We start from the raw sequence: 20637 nt of genomic DNA on the forward strand, positions 1-20637 counted from the left end.
ACCCCTGGCTGCCCCGCGCCGAGCGGTGCCGGCGGGCGCTGCCCAGCCCCGCGGCGCTGCTCCCTCCGATGCTATGCCAAAGCCAGAGGTGTCCGCATCCTACCAGGAGGTACCGGGGGCCGGGCAGGGCTGGGGGGGCTCGCCGGGCGCTGGCGCCCGACCCGGCGCTCACCGCTTGGCGAGCGGGGACAGCCGGCGCTGTCGCCGTGAGCTCGGCTCGGCGCTGGGTACCTGGGGCGTCAGGCGGCAGCTGCAGCCTGCAGAAAGCACCGGGTGCGCACGGTTCCGTGTTTTACCTTTGAACGGGGTTAGATTAGTGGGCAGCGGCTGTTTCAGGTGTGTGAGGTGGGTGCGGCTGGACTCTGTTTGGTAACGAGGGGATGGTCTGCCGGGTGTGAGAAGCAACTTGGGTAGCAGAGCTGCCGCATCCGAAACTGAAGGACGCTTTATCACACTGCCAAAAGCCCGAGGCAGCGCCTGGTTTGCATATCAATGTAGAGGCTCAGCAACCCGGCTTCCTTGCTCGTTCCTATCTCTCCTAGTAGACACACAAGCAATTTGTGCCAAGTTCAGCAGCGGTAGAGAGTTATGGCAGAGCACTTGTGTTTGTGTCTTGCAGGCAAAAGGAATGTAGATATTTTCCTTCCTCTACACGTGACGGATAGTTTGAGGCTCAGTTTTAATACATTCTAATTTAGTGTGGTACAGTCTGTTTAGTTTCAGCTTCTGGTTTTCTTGCCAGGCTAGAAGGCATTGGAAGGTGATGAATCAGCAGATCAGCAAAAAGGCCTGTATGAACAAGTTCTCCTTTTATTTAAGGGAGTTTTATCCAGTAGGAAGGTTTTAGCCCATGACTATTAGGATGGGGTTGACTTGTGTGGTTGTACCTAGGGAAGGTACTTGTGAGAGTTAATGAATCTGCATTGATGACTGAAGTGTGGACATGGACTATGCATGTTATGTTTCCACCTTAAGTATCAGCCACCACTGACACTGCTCCATATGTTTGGGTTATTCCTGCCAAACTGTGGCAGGAATCAAGATAGTGTAATGTGTGTAAGTGCAGAACCTGTGTGTCCATTCCTTCTCCAGCACCTGCAGCACTCTGTTGCTTCTGCCCCTGGCAGGAATGCTCAAATCGCTGGAATTGCCTTTTCTGAGCTTCTTTTTGTCCAGTGCTTTTCTGTGTGCAGGACTGAAAAAGAGCTGCTGGGACATGGGCAAGTTCCTGCAGTTGTTTCTCCTGCAGCTGTATATGCTGAACCCAGAGGAATGCTGAGTGAAGTTCTGCTTCATGCCCTTCCTGCCCTTGACATCCTGTCCTGTCTCTGCATCCTACTGCAATCTCAACCACCCTGCAATCTGTGCTGCTTCTGATTGGCACCATGCTTCACCCTGTATCAAAAATACCGCATGGGAAGGGCTGGCCTGTGAGGAGGAACCTGGTTGGCGTGCTCCAGGTTTGCTGTTGGCAGAACCCCTGAATCCAAGGGGAGTGGCAAGTGTGAACTGGAATCAGCTGTCCGGCAGTGTCCTGTGCTGGCTTCCCAGTCCTTGGGAGGCTGTAGCAGGGTGTGTGTGTGAGGTGTTGGGTTTGTAGGTCTGTGCTGCCCTGCCTTGTAGAGTTAGGGTGCTGTGTGCTGCTCAGAACGCAGTGGCTGGGTCATGCACAGTGCTGGGATCTTGGTGATCTCAGTTCAGGTGTTCAGGATGTGCAGTAAAATAAAGTTATTTTTAGGGAACAGGTCTTGCACATCAGCTCAACCTGATTACTGCATCTGAGGAAATGTTAGTAGTCCCGCTCTTGCCTGGCTGTCCTTCTCTGGCTTGGTCTGTGAAAAGCTTGTGAAACATTGTGAACAGAGATAAGAAAACATAGTTGCATATTGTTTGGGATTTTTTGGTTTGTTTCTAAGGAGTGCTGAAAGGTTGTGTTTTCTGAGTTTACCACAGAATCATTTAGATTGGGAATTACGTCTAAGATAATTTTTCTTCCACTTGTTGGAAAAAATTGCTGTAGGTCCTCTTGAGAGGACAGGAAATGTTGATTATTTTGTTCTTTTTTAGACTTGTGTTGGGGTCTCCTTGCCATCAGGAATAGAATTCACCCTCCCAATAACCTCAGTCAGTGAGGTGCCTGTAGCTGGGGAATCAGAGAGGTGTGGGAGTCAGCTGAGGAACTGCAGTGACTTTGTCACTTACTTGACATTTGTTGGATCAGCTCTGGTATCAGCAATTTGCACGAGTATGATTGGAACTGCTGTCTTAGCTGATTTAGTGTAACTAGTACAAGAGGTTCAGTGAGCGCTTTTCTTGGGTCAGAGTAGCTTATTTTGGGTTGCATGTTTCTACAACATTTTGCTATTTTGGGTAGCATTTTTCTGCAACAAGGAGATTTATTTTAATTTTAATTTTCCCTTATTTTATGGTGATAATTGAAAAAGGTATCTTCAGTTGGACCCCAGTGAGAGTCTTGCACGTTTAGCCTACAAGTTACCTCTTCACTTCTTGCCTCATGCTATGGGAAATCATGCTTTATTTATGTACTAAGCATTTAAAAACAGCTGGGTAACTGCTTTCATCTTGCTTTGTGTGATGGAAATGAATACAGAAATACAGCAAGAGGTGAAGGAGACTTTATGTCGGACTTTGAAGACGTAAAATGAGTGGACTCTTTCCTAATAGGTGCTAGTGATGATTTAGTAATGGCATAATGATGGTTTCATTACTGAATTAAAGTTGGGTGAAATAAAAGCACTCCCTTATGGATACATGCACGTTTCTGTTGTGTAAGTTAGGGGTGTAGTGTTTAATAGCATTCAGTGCAGCTGCAGCATTAACTGTGCCCCCGTTTTCCTTGAAACAGGAACAAGGCTAATGTGATGTGCTGCAAGCTCACATCTTGGCTTGCATTGTTGTAATCTCTGTGTCAGTTCCCACCACGAAAAAAATCTTGGAAAACATTTACAAAAGATACTTTATATTTATAATGTATAAAATCTATAGTGCTTCACAATGCTGTGTGATGCATAGCTGCTGTGACAAGCTTCTGACTCTGAGGGAAGTGCCTGGCAGTTTGAGCCCAGAGCTCTGAATAGCAAAACAAGAAAACATCTGGTCTGTTGGTGTTTCAGAAACACTGGAAGTCTAATTAGTTGCATAACCACTAATATATAATAATCTGCACAGTGAGATCAAATAAGGAGCAGAAATACAGAGATGCTTGACTGTTGTCTCATAATGACCCAGCCACCTGTGGCTGAGACTGTATTTCAGTGCCTTGCCTTAACACCTGTCAAAATGCATCTCGTGCTTTTTGTACCTCTTTATTAAGAAGTGCTAATGCTCTGTTTGCTGGTATGTGCTGTGGTTTCTTTATGCCTAAAAATATATTCTTCAGTGACAGAATGAAGTTCCTACTTGTCAGAGATCACTGTCCTAATTGTGGGGTTAAAGTGTGTTGGAGCTGCTGGGGAAACAATTACTTTGAACTTGAATGGGAAGGTGATGTTATTGTTGAAGCAGCAGGGTAGAAGTAGGTTAAATTTGTAGCATGCAAGTCACTTAATTTGTGGCTCTAAGTCCACAAAAATGTGGCTTTTGTCTTGTGAACAAGTGGAACAGATGTTGGGTGCTCTTGGACTGGGGGTGTGTTTTTGTGTGTTTGGTTAGTTGGAGCCTCTTTTATTTGTACCATAGAAATTCCAACAATTGCAAGTTGAGAGCATGTTTGGAAATTGAACCACTGTTTTAACTACACAGCTGAGTGAAGATGTGGAGCGAGTATCTGAAAATCCGACAGAAGAGAGAGAAGGAGATATGGAAGTTCATGAAGATTCCAGCTCTGTTATTTTACCAGGTAAGAACTATTGACCCAAAAACTGCTGATTTTTAGGGCCTGTTAGCTGCTACTCTGTGTGGTTTTGGTTGTTTTGGTTTTGCTATTTTATTGCACTTCTGAAAGTAAACAAAGCGCTAATTTCACTACTTATTTCCCTTACTTATTTTATGTGAATCAGCACTGATGGAAAACTAAGGAGGTTATCAAAGGACTGAAAGCAGAATATTTCTTTGTCAGGAGCTGTGCTCAATCAAAACAGGTTCAGCACATCTGACTTTGTGATAGCTTAGTATGTCATCTTCCTTTATGTTGTGTCTCACCTGTGTGGCAGTGGGTTGCAGGCAGAGTCTGTGCCAGATTTATATGAGAAAGATGCAATATTGAATAGGTCCTTAATTAGATCCTTAGTTAGAATAGATCCTGGGTCAGGTTGCTTTTGGAGGGCATGGAGCAGTGTTAAATGGGCTTATTGCAGCTCAGGTGTGGGCACTGAGGTTAGCCAGACTGAAAGGAGTATGGCCTAAATGCCTCGCAACTGTCCAAGACATATTTGTTCCAGCAGTGCAATTTTATGAATATTAATGTCCTAATTGCCTTGGCTGCCATCTCCTGGCATGTAACTTGCCCATGGACATTTGTAAGTGGTTATGTGTGCAGCAGGGTTCACCAAAAGACTCCTGTTTGCTGTAGGAAGGCACAAACACCAAACCATAGAGTTGGAGAGCAGTATGTAGCATGGCCTGAGAGGGGCTGACTCATTTAATGACACCACAAGAACAGCCAGCAGGAAGCATGACTGCTTATCTCCTTTCTTGCATTGAGTTTTAACATAAAATTTTGTGTGATCAGCTGGATATTGTTCATGACAAAACATGATGTACAACTCAAGAGTACAGGAACCTTTTCCTTAGAAATATTACCAAAAGAAATGGCGAATGCAAGGGGTATGGGTAAAGCAGTGTTTGTGTGTGGGTGAGACTTCTGTGGCGATCTAAAGAGAACAAGATTTGAAGGAAAGGAGACTCTGGGAGAATTGGGTCAATCTCTTTCTAGCTGTAATTGGAAGAATCCTTCTCTGACAGTTTTTAACATGCACAAGGAATTATGAACTAGAGGGTAACAAATATCTAGTAACTTCTACCATGGTGGAGATGCAGTGCATTAGAGCTGGGCATGAGCATTAGAATATTAAATCACTCCATTGGTGTATGTGCTGAGTGTGTTTAAGAATCACTTCAGACTGGAAATGGGGGGAAAAGGAGTTGTTTTTTTCCAGAAGCAAAGATTGACCATGAGCTGACTTATCTTGTGAACTTTAAATTTTTTTTCTCAGTTGTCCTTGAAAATAAACCTTGTTTTCCTGCCTGCAGTGGCCTTAAGCAGAGTGCCAAATTCTGGCATGTGAAAAGGAGGCACAATCTTAGGTTGATTGCACCTCATACTTGAGAAGGAAGTATCTGCCTGGCTAGAATTAGCTGTGGTTTTTAAAATCAAGTTGAGTTTGAGGCTTACCTTCCTCTCACGTGATTGATCTTTAAATGAAAATTCAGCAAAAGTATCTGTATGTTAAAGTCCCAATCCATATTCTGTTTGGTTCCAGATGGTGAACTGGGTACCACTACCCCTTCTTTGCGTTTCAGCAAGACCTGCCTAAAGAATGTTTTTTCAGTAATACTCCTGTTTATTTATCTGCTGCTCATGGCTGTAGCTGTGTTCCTTGTCTACCAAACCATCAGTGACTTCAGGGAGAAGCTCAAGCACCCAGTAATGTCTGTCACTTACAAGGAAGTGTCCTTGTATGATGCACCTGGTAAGAGCACTAACAAGTAAAATGGGTTAAATTCTTGTTCGTGTTTTTCTTGGATTGTTTTAAATTTTTGGTGTTCATTCTTTAGAGTCCAGAGTGCATATAATACTTGACCCAGGTCTTTCATTTCCTCACTTTAGGTTAAAAAGTTGTATTGACTTTGCACAGAAATGATAACATTTTACAGGAGATTTTTGGGAGCTCTTGTGCCAATAACATGAATGGCAGAAGCTGTGGAGAATTACGCAACATTTCATAGATAAGAAGTGTTTTCAGGCTCTAAAATGAGTCCTCTTTTAAGGGAGAAAGATAATTCCTTTTGGAGATATTCCCCAAACTGTATCATTCAAACAGAGTAACACATAGCATGTGTATCAGGAGCTCAGTGCTGCACTGGGCACTGAGATGCCATTCACAGTAAAGAAGGTGAATTTCTCAAACCAACCACAAAATAACCACAATGCCACTTTCTACTTCCACCCTGCCTTGTTTACAACATGGTATTACATCAGTAGGCAATGAAAATATGATGTGACTGCAGGGAGCAATGTTGGCACAAAAATGCAGCGTGGCAGCAGAAACTGTTGCAGTTTGCAGGAGGAATTGCTCCACAGGAGCATTTTTGAATAGTGAGTTCTGTTGTTATTATTCTTTTTAATTGTCTAGTAGCCATTCATAAGTAAAGCCATGGTAGCAAATGCAGTTCAGTCAGTCATCAGTGAGTTTCCAGTTTAACAATAACACTTCTGTTTGAAGTGTTACCACATTTTCCAAATACCCACTTCAGTAGTTGTGGCTGAAAGGTGTTTGAGTTGTTGCCATATTACTGTAGTTGTTTTTCTCTATGGCCAGTTAGCCCAGCTTTGGAAGTAGTGCCTTATGTTTGGACCATATGAATCTGACTTAAGGAGAAAGCAAACTCAAGCTTTTCTTCTTTTTTTCTTTTTTTTTTTTTTTTTTTTTTTCTCATGTGAACTTTTCATCCAGCAACAGGAAGAAAATAAGCAGATTTTAAATAAGCAGAGCAGCATACGTATAAATCCAAAAGTATTGTTGGGAATCCCTGGATATCAGAGAACCTAAATCAATGTAGTCCTTTATTTTATTGCTCTATTAAAATTATGAGATAGCAAGTTGCAAGCATGGAGCTCTGAAGGAAGGAGTAAAGCATTTGATATATGCTGAGTGCTTTGACATCTCACATTTTGGTGGGCAGATCATCTCAGCTGTGAGTTAATTATATCTAATCAATCATACTCTTTTTTTTTTTTTTAAGTTGGACTAGATTATCTTCCAGCAAACTTGTTTCCAATAATGAATATGGCATAGGTGGTGTAAAAGGATTTTGATGTTTGGCTCTTGTATTTTGCTAGCCTTCCAAAGCTGAGGTAGCTGAGGTAGCTTGAATGTGCTGTTGGACTGAAACGGGAGGTTTATGGCATATGTGTGTTTCCATCCAGGTGGAGTAGTTGCCTGCCCTACCCAGTGCTGTAAATAATAAGGGATGGCAGCAGTTAGTGCATATTTGATGGCTTTGATTTTTATGATGATGTCACATTCAGTTAACAGAAGATGCTGTATTCTGAAGAGCATCTTTTCACTTCTATTAGCTCAGCCAGTGATCTTTGATCTGTCGTGTATTGTATGTACATTTTTTCCAATTATCACTTGATGTGTTAAATGTTAATATCTGAAAACTAAAGCACTACATGTCCCATTTGATGACCCCTAACATATTTTACAGATTCATCTGGGGTTGAGAGGGACTGATGGATTAGCTGCTGGTTTGTGGGAAAACTAGGGAAACTTGGTAGCTTCTATGAACCTTGAACTGTTGTAACAGAATATGAACCCTGATTTTTTTCAATGCATCGTGGGGGTTTTGTCCTGCTCCAGAAAAATGTGGAAGTGCATGGTTTAATTTGATTGTTTTGTAGCATCTTAAAGATAGCTCAGTATCCAGTGGGATTAAATTCCAGAATGAAAGTCTATGTCCTCAGGAAGGAAATCAGTGCTCTCCAATGTTTTTTCTCCCCATACAGGTATTGCCTTTTACCCAGGCAAGGCTCGGCTGCTTAGCTGCAAACATCATTACTACGATCACATTCCACCTCTGATAAATCCAGGTCAGCCAGGAGACATTGAATGCACCACTCAGAGGATCAACTACACAGATCCTTTTACTAATCAAACTATGGTAATAACAATATAATAAAACAAAGCTCATTCAGTGTGGGGTTTCTGCTCATAAGCTTGTTGGAAAGTAAAAGTATGTACTACGTGCTCTAAAAACATCCTTGCTTCTGGTTTGGATTTTTTGTAAGCCATATGTCATTTTGTTTTCTCAAATGTAAAAGACCCCAGTCAGTGTATATATGTGTTATGGAAGATCAGCCGTCCTGTGGGTGTGTGCAGCACAAAATCCTTAATGGGATAAATTAAGGAATTTTTTACAGTGAAGCTCTCACTTCATTCTTCTCCTAAATGAACTGGGAAGAATTTTCCTTGATATTGTAAACCTAGCTTTGATTGAAAGCAGTATCAGTATCCATTAAAGGAGGATAGTTAATCTCTCTTTTTATGTTTGCTGGGAATTCATACATGAATTCCTGCTGGGAATTACATACCATGTTTGTCACACTTGGAAGAATCTTAAATGGGCACCAAGTGTTTCATTACACTGGAATGCTTTGAGCCAGCAAGGTGGGTACACTGAGGAGTTGATAGTCTGTCTTAAACTGCCTTAGAAGTGCAGGAAAGCTTGCTTTTGTGTAAACAAATGTCCAAAATGCACAAATGACCATATCTAATACTTAAATATTAATATTTAAACACTGAATCTTGATGTAAAGACCTCCTTTTTAAACTAAAAGGAGGGACTGAAGTGGCATTCTTGTTAGGTATTTTAATAGATGTGTACTTACTAGCAGCCTAACTCTCTGTAGCAGCCTAAACTCTGTGTGTGTGTGTGTGTGTGTGAGATTTCTACAGAGTATTAGTGCCAGATGGCAAATTAATGAACAGAAAATGAGGATTCCTTTGCTCCTCTCACCATCTCTGTTTGCTTACAGAAGTATGCTTTGGTTGTTCAAGGCCCTCGTGATGTGAAGAAAAGGGAACTGGTGTTTTTGCAGTTCCATTTAAATGAAACAGACCAAGATTTTAGTGCCATTGACTACCTGCTGTTTTCTTCCTTCCAAGAGTTCGTCAGCAGGTATGTGAAGTGGGGATGAGCCTGTGGCTGCATTGAACTTGCTGTCACAATACTTGTGAAATCAGGGCTTTTCCAGAAAAATCCAGGCAGGCTTTTATGATTTTTAAAAAATGTTTGGAGCATGTTGATGCTCTTTAATGTCTTTGTTTACTAATCTGACCTTTAAAAATGTATTGAGGGCTTTTTCAGTGACAAAAACTGTTCTTCAGCTGTGCTTAAACCATTTGTTGCTGCACTTTCTAAAAGCTTGGAGTTTGTGCTGGCTTCCTGCTGTCTGCTGCTGTGGGTGCTCAGGAAGTGTGCTGTCCTGGGTAGTGTGTCAGGAAGTGCACCAAGAACACAAATATTTCTGTACCATTCGGGGGGTTTTAAAGCAATTGCTGTAAAGGTCAGATCCCTAGATTGCTTTGTTGTGTTTTCATTGAAAGATTAACTCTGTTTCTTTGTATTACTGGCTATATTTAAGATTCTGCAGAATGATGTAAATTAATTTTCAAAATTGCTTTTTATTGGTTTGACATTGGTATCATTGGAGTATCTAATCAACCTTCTAATTTTATCAAGAATGGAACTAATCTTGTCTTGAACTTCCTTGAAAGACCCACTCTTTTTCCACCTTTTGAGAATAAATTTCATACTTAGCGGTTTAATTTTTGCTTTAATTTAAATTCAAGTTCTGTTCTTCTCTCTGAGATCCAGATTAAAAGTTAGTCAAGAAATATTAGTCATAGTGACACCTGATAGAAAACCTTAATTTGATAATAGATGCTCAGTGAAAAAGGGACAGGAAATAGAGAACCTGTGCAGAGCAAAATTAGGTGAGGGAGGGAAGAGAACAGATTTTATTGTAGCAAGGCCTTCTCAGAGGCTTGGACGTGGTCATACTGATGCTTTTCAGATGGATCAAAGACTGGAAGTGTTCAGACATGATACCTCTGGGTGGCCAAAGTCCAGTTAGCTGGATTTGCCTTTTACAAAGCATTTCTGCTTCATTGAAGACATCCTAAGTCTTTAACTGTTTTCTGTAACTGCACTGAAACACCTTATAAAATGCTGATGTTCTGGGTGTTCTAGGCATTGATATTTTAGGGTGAGAGCGCACCAGTTAAGAGTAGGGATGTAGAAGGTGCTACTTGTTCCTTATGTTGTTTTTTTCTGGTAAGAAATGCTTACAGTGGACCACTTGCTGAGCTCTTCCTGTACTGCCAGACACCAGCACTGCCTGAGACCAGCCCTGGTGCTGCACCTGGCTGGGGGCAGGATGGACAGCTCAGTCTGTGCATCCTCAGGTCTTGGAAGCCACATGGGAAATGGGATGTTTGTTTGGGGATGCATCCTCTGTGCTTGCTTGAGGCAGGTAGTAGGAGTAGGAGTTAAAACTGGTTTTGAACTAACCCAGGTGAATGGTAACATTGGCAAGGGGATGTCTAGATGGAATACAGGAAGGGAACCAGCTGTGGGCAGGAGGCCAGTGTTGTCTTTTCTGCAGCATCCTCCAAAACTTAATACAAATGGTGTGGCTTGTCTTGCTCAGTGCTGTGTTTGCTGTCCTGGCATGAACTGGCTGGGCTCAGGGCAGGTTGGGAGTTTACATTTCTCCTGACTATGGAAAGTGCATGTGAAACTGCACGGTGTATGTGGAGAGCACTCATTCTGTCCAGCTTCCAGCAGAAGAGAAAATAGAAATGATTTCTTGTTCATCAGCAGATGCTAAATTTAGCTGATGGGAAGTCTGGCTTAAGATATCTGTAGAAACTCTTGTGTGTCCTTCCATACAGCCTCTGAAAACTTCAATTACTAGCCTCTGTTAACTACTTTTCCTGACAAAGTGTCTCACTGGTTATAAGGGCCCAGAATAACACTGTGCCTAGCAGTTCATGTACAGTCTTATCAGAGGTGCCACAAGCAATAAAAAATGGCATCTAAAGACTTGTATCTTTAAGAGATTTTTTGTGGTGTAGTAAGTGCTGAGGACTCAAGCAAAGTCCAGTTGTTTCTGTCAAGGGCTTTATTCTCTGCAGCCCTGCTGTTAAAATTGGATCAGACTCCATGAAACTGGCACTGCTCACTGGTTTTGTTCTGGTCTCCACAGAACACTGCTGCACTGTGTGCTGTTGTTGGTCTCTGAGCTGGAGGGAGATGCTGCTGGCTTCCTTTTTCTTTTTTTTAAGGTAGTGGCAGCTGCTGTCTGCACCGTATTAATTGGAGGGAGGGAAATAATGAAACCCTTGCAAATTACCCAAAATGTGTGGCTGGAAATACAAGTTCCTTTCCTGAACTGTCATGAGGATAATACATGGGGCTTAGAAGAAAATTCTCTGAATATATTCCTTACAAAACTATTGTTAGTGTAGCATGTCAAATAACTTATGGTCCTGTGAAATGATGGATACCAGTGTGAACAGATCAGAGATTATTTCAGGGTCTACACAGAGCCCCATGTTCATGTCTCTGATCTGGATTGCTGCATGCAGAGAAATACAACATAGAAGGATTGGCACTTTTGGTACCACACCAGCCTTTATTAGATGCCATGGCTGTTTGAGAGTTTCTTGCTCTGGGGAAACACAAAAGCAATAAACACAGATTGGACTTGAGCCATCAGTGGGTTTGGCTCTTGCTGTTGCATTGGAATCTGCTGGTGGGCTGTCCTGAACTTCTCTGGCTCCTGTGGGGTGGTCCATGGACACTGGTGGTAAAGGATCCACTGCGGCTCTACAGCCCAGTCCAGAAATAGGTTAGTGACTCCCACAGATCAAAAATAAAAGAGAAAGAAAAAAAGGAAAAAAAACCCAAACAGCAACCAAAAAAGAGGTGTAGCCTCTGTGGGTTGTCTGTCTTTGGTGTGAAGAGGGAATTAAAAGAAACTGTCTGGAGAACTGTTTTTCAGCTTAAAATCCCTTTCCTGTCTTGTGTTCACTTGGTTGTGTGTGGTTTTAAAGCTGTGTTATTTGCCCTTTGCTATAATTTGTGCAAAGCTTGTGCCTCTGTGCTGTGCTCCTCCTGTCCACCCCCCTTTTTTTCCCCTCATTCTGTGGCAGTGGTCTGGATTATGGAGATGCCTCTCAGATCACTTCTCCACAGCTTCTTCTAAGATATTATTAATCCTCCTTTTTCCAGCCTGCAATTGCTGTCGAAGGCAAAGAAAGCATACTGCTGCTGTCTGCCTACCATGGAAGCTGTGGCTGTAATGTTCAGCTCTGTGTCATAACTTCCTGCTTCATTTTTCCATGTTGGCTTGGAAAGCTTTTCTGGGATGCTGTATTTAGCCAACCATTAGGCATATGACTGGCTGGCAGAGTACTAATTATATATGTTCCTCTTGAGTGGCAAAGCACTCCAGTGCTCCCCTGTGCTGTCCCCTCAGCTGCTGCTCTGCCCACATCCCAGGAGGGGAAGCAGTTGCTGGATTAGGTGTTCCTGTGTCCCTGGTTTGCTCTGGTGAGGAGCAGGCAGACCATGGGCTTTGTCCTTAGGCTCTGCCCACGTCTTTCCTGTGGGAGGTAGAGAGGTGCCATCCTGTTGAGGTCACTAAACAAGCACCTCATGTCAAAGTAAAGATATTCCTAACTTCCCAGGACACCCTGGGAACAGCATCTGCCTTGATAGGTAGCAAAGCATGTTAGTTTTTCTTTCCAGAAACCCTTCTCTTTTCTGTGCACGTGCACAGTGGAATTCTGTGTTTGAGTCCATTGCCTGAAGCCCTGACTTGAGAGAATGGCTTTGCTGGGTTGTGCCCTCTCATGCACACATGTGTATTCATCTATTAAGCCTGAGCAGGTGGTGTGCTACAGAGTAGCTCTCAATGTGATATTTATATCAGTGCAGTCCTTTTGGTCGTTGTAGACAAGGCACCTTGGTTTGTAGAAGGAAAAGAAGCCCTGAGTTTAAAAACTAAGAGAAAAACACGGGAAAAGTGCAAATCTTGTCAGTGCTAGGCAAATCTTCCTGATTGGCCTGTTCTAGGACAAGAGCTTGCTTCTTCACTTCTGCTTTTCTTACTTCTTTGCATTTTTCTCCTGAAAGATGGAAACACCTTCATCTCCTAAAAGACCTGGTTATGCACACCCTCTGCCATAAAAGCAAAGAACACTTTCCCTTCTCTTAGGTAGATGGATTTAATCTGGATCAAAACCTTCTCCCTTCTTTTAAGGACCAACATACCCTGGCATATCTCTACAACCTGAAATTTATCTTAGTAAAAATAGCCTTTAATGATGCCTGACTTCTCACAGTGGTTTACCCCTTCTTCTCAAATTAAACTTTATTGGGAAAGCAGCTGCAGGGCTGGGCTTATTTCACAGGGATGACATGAAAATGGTTAAAATCACAGTACTGAAGAGCTCCAAGTAAATAGCATGGTTAATTCACTATGTCCTGTGCAGCTGGTAGAGAAGAGATGGAGACCAGATATGCCTTAAAGCTACTCCTTTACTACTTGCAGCATGAGGAGTGTTGGAAGCCTTAAAGTTTTATAGTCACAGCATTAAAAAAACAAAACCCCAACCAAAACACACAAAGCAACCCCACTGTTCTGGGGGCTGCAAATAGCTGTGATTGTATATTGGGATAACAGTTATTGTAGGTGAGAGCCTTACACCAAAGCTACAGTGCTTCCAAAACAATAGGATTATACTGAATGTCTATTTCAAGGCATTTTAAGCATGTATGCATTGCAACTGGTTTATTTGGCAACCAGAAATGAGGTGAAGCACCCTGTCCTTCCTCTAGGCTCTTCCTGCTGTCTCTTGCTTCCTAACATGGTGATGAGTTGTTTCCTGAGGTCCCAGCTCTGCTCCTTTCTGTCCCAGAGGTGACAGATGAGCAGAGCTAAACTCCCTGTGAGGCAGAACAATCCCTACAGGCACCTCCAGGGTTGTAGGGCACCAGGTAAATCCTGTGCAGTTATGCACCAGTGAAGTGCTACCATTAATGAAAACATCACTACACGCAATGTTTTAGATATGTTGAGTTTAGCAAGTGGAGAATAAAAGGAATTGTGAACATAGTTTGAAGTGCCTAGGTCTGACTTTCTGCCTACAGTGCTTGGTTTGGTAAATAAAGTAATGTGTTTTTTTGGTTTTTTTTTTTTCCTTTAGTCCAGAAAAAGCAAAATTCATGAAGGACTGTGAAAGCTCATACTCCAGCTGGAAGTTTTCTGGAGGCTTCCGAACTTGGGTCAAGATGTCCTTGGTCAAAACAAAAGAAGAAGATGGTAGTGAGACTGTTGAATTCAAACAAGAGGTAAAAAAAAAAAAAAAAAAGAAGTACTGATAATGTTTTGGGAATTTGGTTTTGTTTCATTGCATCCATGATGCCACTTCGCACTGGGCAGTTTTGGCTCTAGTTGCTCACACTGTTTCTCAAGAAGGAGGGATTCTGTAGAAGTGTAAATGTCTTGATGTGCTCAGCTGTTGGTATGGCCTTGTGGCAGAGCTCAGGAAAACATCTCCTAACAAGGAGGCCAGAAATCCAGGCCTCACATGGGTTATGACACCTGTAGTCTGAGGTAAGGGTCCCAAGAGACTGACGTAGAAATATTAACACTGTAGTGTTAATATTGAAACTGTAGCTACCTACAGTTCAAGGTGGAAAACAATTGCCAAATGAATTGTCTAAATAACAGCTATTGTTGAAAAGAGGTATTGTTTAGGTTGCCACTGATGTTAGGATGAAGAGGTAAATGTAAGCCTTGTATCCGTTGTAGCATTCTTATGTCTGTTTTTTGTTTGGGTTTGGAATTTTTAGCTGTTGAGTGTCCTTAGAAACATGGAGTAACTTATTGTGTCATTTAAAACTAGAAAATATGCAGGTGGAAGATACAAGCTTATCTAGAGAGGAAATGAGCCTGACTTTCATTCTTGTTCTGTTCAGATTAATTAAAGGGAAAATAATTGTTTTGAGTTTGTTTTGCTTCCACTGTTGGTTGGAAATGAATTGTCTCACCAGTGGTGAGAAATTAAAATTTTAAGAACTGTCCTTTCTAGAGGTTGTCTCTTTCAGAGATTATACTTTCTCTTGGTCCTTGGTACTCTTGGAAAGAGTGTTCTGGAGAGGGCAAAATGAAGCAGAATATTCAGTTCTATCCTTAGTTCTCACAGTTAGGTGTTACATGGCACAGCCTTAAGAGAAGCCCAGAGCTGTGACTGTGAGGGGGGGCACACTCCTACTCCACTGGAGAAAGACAGGAGGCAAATCCCAGAGTCATGCAAGTCCCAAGTTAATATCTTGGTTTGGAGGAGAGGAAAGAATGCATCAGTCTGCTGCTGCCATGTAAGCACTGACAGCAGCTGTCTGTCTGTCCTTCATCACCTACAGCTCTGTATCATTTGCCATTTGGTGCTTACCAAGTACAGGATTTTTGAAAGTCTTCCTTTGTGTGCCCAAGTCTAACGTGTCTCAAAGTGGAAACAAAAGGCTGGCTCAAATTCAGGGAAGAAAGAGCTTTTTGTGACCATAAACATCTATTTCGTTCAGCAGTTATGGACTGATCATCTGAGTAAGTGAACACTGTTGCCAGTTTGGGTTTTCTCTTTGCTTTGTGGGTTTGTTTGTTTGTTTTTAATAAAACCTAGGAACCAGGAATCAGATCCATATTAATAATACAACAGAAATTGAAACAGCTCAGACATAATTTGCACTTGCTTTGTTTGACAGTACAACATCTGCTCAAATTGCACCAGGAAGTCCATTAGCCTTTCAAATCCAAACCTGGGAGCTGGCATACTGAAAAGATGGATACAAATACTAGGTCAAACAGAACAGTCACTCTAGCTAACTAGCCCAGCAGTCATTAATTTGTATTTTCTTCCTTTCCCATTGCCTTCGTTTTGCCTTGTGTACTGTTTGTTTCCTGGTGTGCAGTTTTCTTGGCTGAGTGTGGTTGGGGCACTGGTACCCTGCAATAAGGAAATCAGCTGTGGAAGTGTGGGGCAAGTGTTGGAATCTGTAAAGCAGGGAATTGTCAGAACTTTGGGCCTGTAAGCCAAAGCTTAGAATTAAACACAGGATTTGATCTGAGACCTTGGAAAAGGCTTCCAAACTTAGGTGTTAAGAGCAAGAATGTGGATTTATAGTTTAAAGCAGAGACATGTTAAGCTAAGTAGAGGAAAGTTTAGCGTTTTAGAGTACAGTACTGTAGGTTTGTATGTCATAACATGACTGGCTAAGAAAGCTTACACTGTAGTATGAGTCCATGAGATGAAATATTTAAGGATTGGGTGAAAAACATAAATATCCTTGTTGGCAGTGTTTTATTGGTTAATAAATCCTTAAAAGGTCTTGTAACCAGAGGTCTTGTGACCTTCTGAGCCATGGGGTAAAGATGTGAGCCAAACAGACCCTTCCTGCCTATGCAGAAGATAAGAAAAATAAATTGCATCATCTAAAGCAACTCAGAGGTCCCGTCTCTAACCCATTGAAAATTCCTCACAAATAAGTCTGCAGCAAAGGTGTTTGACCAGAAACCAGGAGCTGGGGAAGCTCCATATGCTCTGAGTGGCCATGAACAGTGTTCTAGCTCCTGCTTCTTCTTGCCTGCAGCCTAAAATCTGTTCAGGGCTGGGACTGTGGAGAAGACTGAAAGAACCCTGAGGTATTTGTAAAGAGACTGCAACATGGTAGATCGCAGGCTTTTGTGGCAGGTCATCCCTCATGCAATGAGAAGGCTTGTAAGGAGATGAAGAGAATGGTCTGCTTAGAGACTTCCAACTCTGCCTGGAAAACTGGGCTCACAGAACATGGAAAAGGCATGTTCTTCCATCATCTGTCATATCTTTCTGTCACAACCCTGATAGAAAGTCACAGTGCTGCTGGATTCATTGCTTCCAGTACAGAATGAAACAGGATGAGCAGCAGTACTCCCCTCTGCACACACCAAGATGTAAACACTCCTTTGAGGCTTGGAGAAGGGAGAAGTCCTTCCACCACTGTGCTTTCCTGAGGTCCCTGTGTGGCTCTTGGGCAGTTTGTGTTGTGTCCTAGGAGCAGGGGGCAGTTCAAACTGTGTTGGTTACTGCCTGTGTACAAACCCTGTGTAGTTCCCCACTAGGCTGGGGGCAGGTGGTACAATACAAGTGTTTTCCTGGGGCCTGGTGTCTTAAGATTTTCCTGGTTGTGGTTCTTGAGACTCTGGCTTCATGTGGCTGTAACATAGTCTGGTATCCTAACCCAGTTCCCTGTTGGAATTGTGTTACAGCTCTTAGTTTCAAGCAGCATTAGTTTCAAGTGGTGACCTAGTTAATGGGCAGTACGGGAAGTTTGGGTTTGGTTGTTAATACCCGAGCTTCTTTCCTTACATGTTCATTCTGCACTTGCTGGAATGTTCTAGTTTATTCTACACCCCATTTTTCAAAAAGGAGGAATCTTCCTGCCACTATTATGTGGTTCTCTGGCAAATAAAACAAATTTAACATTAATTCATGAGAACTTTCCAAATGTTGTATTACTGCAAGTAAATGAATTTTGGAAATTAATTGTCCCCTCTTAAGAGGCAATGTAGAAATGGTATTGTAGTGTGATACTGAGTGAGAAATAGGAAAACAATATGAATGTGAGACAGAGGGAGGAAACTGCCCTTGCCGTATTTTGGCAGCCCATTGTTCTAGGTAGAGAAAGGCTATGGTGGAAGTCCCTAAATAGTCTGGTATTTACACCTTCTTACAGGCCTTTTTCTGTTGCACAAAAGACTCATTGTACCACTGAAGTAACCTGCACTTTTCTTTCCCTCTCCCCAGACCAGTGTGGTTAACTACATTGACCAGAGAACTAATCCAAGGAGTGACCAGCTGTTCTTTGTGGTGTTTGAATGGAAAGATCCTTTCATACAGACTGTTCAGGACGTGAGTAACCCACCAGTCCCCTCTCAAATCACTGCCTGACTGTGCATGCTCGTGCTTTGTGTGTGCATGCACTTGCCTCTGTTACCTCACCCCAAGAAGAAATGCAGAGAAGAGTGAGGATACTTTTGAAATTTCAGTGTAGTCTCTTCCTTATGTCCAGTAATGCATTCTATGGTCAGGACCATGTGATGCTGTTCCTTGGGCTGGTGACACTCAGCATTCTGCTTGCAGCTAGAGGTACCACATAGCTAAGAAAAGCACCTGTCCCCCCTGTGTTCTAGCAAAGGGCAGCTTCAGGGCAGGGCTGAACATTTTGCTTAAGTCTGCTGGATAATCTGATTTATTGACTTCTTTTTTTATTAATTGACAAGGAACCTAGGCTGAAATAATAAAAATAACCTAGTGTATTTTTTAATCTATTATTAGAATAAATTCATTAGAATAAAATGTGGTACTGTATTTACCTGACAATCAAGGTTCAGCAGCAGCGTAATCTAGAGTGTTGGTGTTTTCTTGCCCAAAACCAGAATGTGAATGCAGACTGTGTGGGACAGGAGTTCGTCCTTTGCACTTCTGCTGTCCCAGCAGGACCCAGGCACCTCCTTGGCCTTTAGAGCCCAGTCCTATTCCCACACCTCTCCCTCCTCTCTACCTATGTGGAATCAGATGAGGGGACTAATATTTATTTGTCATCTCTTTCAGATTATCACAGCTAATCCCTGGAACATGATTGCTCTTCTTTGTGGTATCTTTCTGGCCCTGTTTAAGGCAGCAGACTTTGCTAAGTTGAGTGTTAAGTGGATGATCAAAATCCGAAGAAGGCATCTGAAGAGGACTCGCCAAGTAACGAACCACATAAGCTGAGACTGAGACTGCCTTTTAACTGTTCATAGCAGGAGGGATAGAAAATAACTTGAATAAACTGCAATCAGCAATTAAAGCTGAAAACCAGGTATGTTTTCTTCCAGAGAGATGCTGGCTGGAGGAACAGCCTAGTGAACCGGCCTTGGAACTGCAGAAGGAGCTAACTCTAGGACAGGTCTAACAAACTCACGCTTTTCTAGTCCAAGTTTAACAAGTTTACCTCAGTGTATGGGGGAACCAAGGGGAAAGGAGGGAACTCACTAATGTTCAGAAAGTCATCACTGTAGGAAATTGTGAAAAAAATGGACAGAGTTTGAATGTTTCTCAAGCAGACCCTTTAGTTTCTGCATCAGCTGTGAGCTGTTCCCGTAGCACAGTCACTGCCTTGATGGTGCTTAGTGGAAGGTAAAGTGCTCTGAAAACATCCTGGCCTCTCTTCTCTGAAGTATGTTTTAAAACAAAATACACTGGAATTCTGTTACATGTCATCTTTAAATCAAAGTACAATGACTTTAATATTAAAAAATACTTCAAGTAATCTATTGTGTGCCTTCTTTGAATCTACCTGCTCTCAGGGAGGAGCTTCACAGGAGGCAGGAGTATTATGGCATGAGGATAAGGTGAAAACCACTTATCAGTCCAGCTCAAAGGAAACTCAAGCACCAGGACAGCGTGGGGGGCTGAGCTGGTGGCTGATCTCAAAGTGTGTCTCAGGCTGTTGTTAATCCCTCTTTCTGGCAGTCTTTCCTAAGGAAGTGAAAAAATAGTCTTTCATCATCAGGGCATGGAACTGTGATTCTCTGTTCTGTGGGGAATGCCTCCTCACCAACTGTGCTGGGGTGCTGGTGTCTTTTTCTTCCTTATAAGTCCCTTGTTAGTCGAGATGCCTGACTTGGACGTGTGGAGTCTACAGGGAGCAGGGCACCACTGTGTGTTTGCTCTGCAGGCTTTGCTGCAAGGATGCCAACTCAGAGTTTGCTTCTTTCTTCCTCTTCCAACAGATTACTCAGAGTAAGTGTATCAAAAGTACCCCCTCACCTTCCTTCCTTGTTTTTGGCATCTGAGAAAGGAAATTTTGTCCCAAAAGGCTACTTTCAGCTGGCTTCCAGAGGAGATTAAGGCACTGCATTGACCAGACACAGCTGTAAACAGGGGAGAAAATTCATTGCAGTAAGATAAACAAAATAGCATCACTGGCTGTTTGGGGGAAAATGTTTACTCAGGGGACAAAGATGGTTGTATGGGAGAAAGGTAGTGTTCAGTCCCCACCTTATCTTCAGTATCTTGCAATGATGGCTCCTGAGCAGCTCAGCCTAGTGCACAGCAAGGGGATGAGATTAAACTGGACAAGACCAGCAAAGGCCAAACACTGCATGGTTGAAGCAAAAAAGGCTACTCCATCCCTGGGTGATGGGGAACAGGACAGAAACCAGGCAAAGGGTGGGGGATGGATAAAATCCCCCCCACTGAACCCTTCCACATCAAGAAAACCCCCATTGCCTTTGCTACCTAAGAGCCTATGCTATGACAACTGAGCTTTCTTGATGCCCCACTGCCAAAGGAACACCAAACTGTTCCTTGAACAAATGATATTACAGCAGCTATTTCTTGGATTTTACAAAAAAAAAAAAAAAAAAACCAAAAAAAAAAAAAAAAACAAAAACAAAAACAAAAAAAAAACCAACAAAAAAACACAAAAACAATTGGAACTGGTTCTGATTGATCCTACTGCATTTTTTCTTCTTTTGACAACATAGCTGCAGCTGTGGGGTGAGTAGAAAGCATAGTTAAATAAAGGATAAACACCTTTTTGCAGTATGCACTATTTTTTCCTCTCAATAAACTCCCACAGCCGTCCACTTCAGTCACTACATCTCAGCTGTCAAGATGTTTTGTTTTATAAGGAAATGTTACAAGAGCAGACCAGTGATCCCAGCCAAGAAACCTTTCTTTTACAAACCTATTTATAGGAGCAATCCTGACAGCAAGTGTTGCACAATTTGGAAGGCTATCTTACAGCTCCTGTGTTGTTTTTTTCTATTACTTAAGCATGATGTCCCTATTTGTAACT

The 20637-nt window shown here is 42.4% G+C and overlaps 2 protein-coding genes across 2 annotated transcripts in view; one reads left to right on the forward strand and one right to left on the reverse strand.

Annotated features, from left to right (window-relative positions):
• Positions 1 to 20637, reverse strand: part of DTL (denticleless E3 ubiquitin protein ligase homolog) — a 167069-nt gene that overhangs the window by 39682 nt on the left and 106750 nt on the right. The window lies entirely within an intron of this gene.
• On the forward strand, positions 20 to 19104 carry PACC1 (proton activated chloride channel 1). Its single transcript, XM_053974794.1, has 8 exons — positions 20 to 109; positions 3700 to 3859; positions 5442 to 5651; positions 7691 to 7845; positions 8720 to 8862; positions 13962 to 14106; positions 17598 to 17702; positions 18405 to 19104. Exons 2-8 carry the CDS (start codon positions 3820 to 3822, stop codon positions 18564 to 18566), a joined length of 960 nt encoding a protein of 319 aa, XP_053830769.1. The 5' UTR covers positions 20 to 109; positions 3700 to 3819; the 3' UTR covers positions 18567 to 19104.

The sequence above is a fragment of the Vidua macroura genome, chromosome 3 (genome assembly GCF_024509145.1).
Source record: "Vidua macroura isolate BioBank_ID:100142 chromosome 3, ASM2450914v1, whole genome shotgun sequence".
NCBI lineage: Eukaryota > Metazoa > Chordata > Aves > Passeriformes > Viduidae > Vidua > Vidua macroura.

What these genes read in the sequence shown, in the direction of transcription:
- PACC1 (XM_053974794.1), top strand. Translation starts at nt 3,820, where the DNA reads ATGGAAGTTCATGAAGATTCCAGCTCTGTTATTTTACCAG. An exon ending in CAGCTCTGTTATTTTACCAG is followed by an intron (nt 3,860 to 5,441) that starts GTAAGAACTATT and finishes GTTTGGTTCCAG; the next exon opens with ATGGTGAACTGGGTACCACT. An exon ending in GTCCTTGTATGATGCACCTG is followed by an intron (nt 5,652 to 7,690) that starts GTAAGAGCACTA and finishes CTCCCCATACAG; the next exon opens with GTATTGCCTTTTACCCAGGC.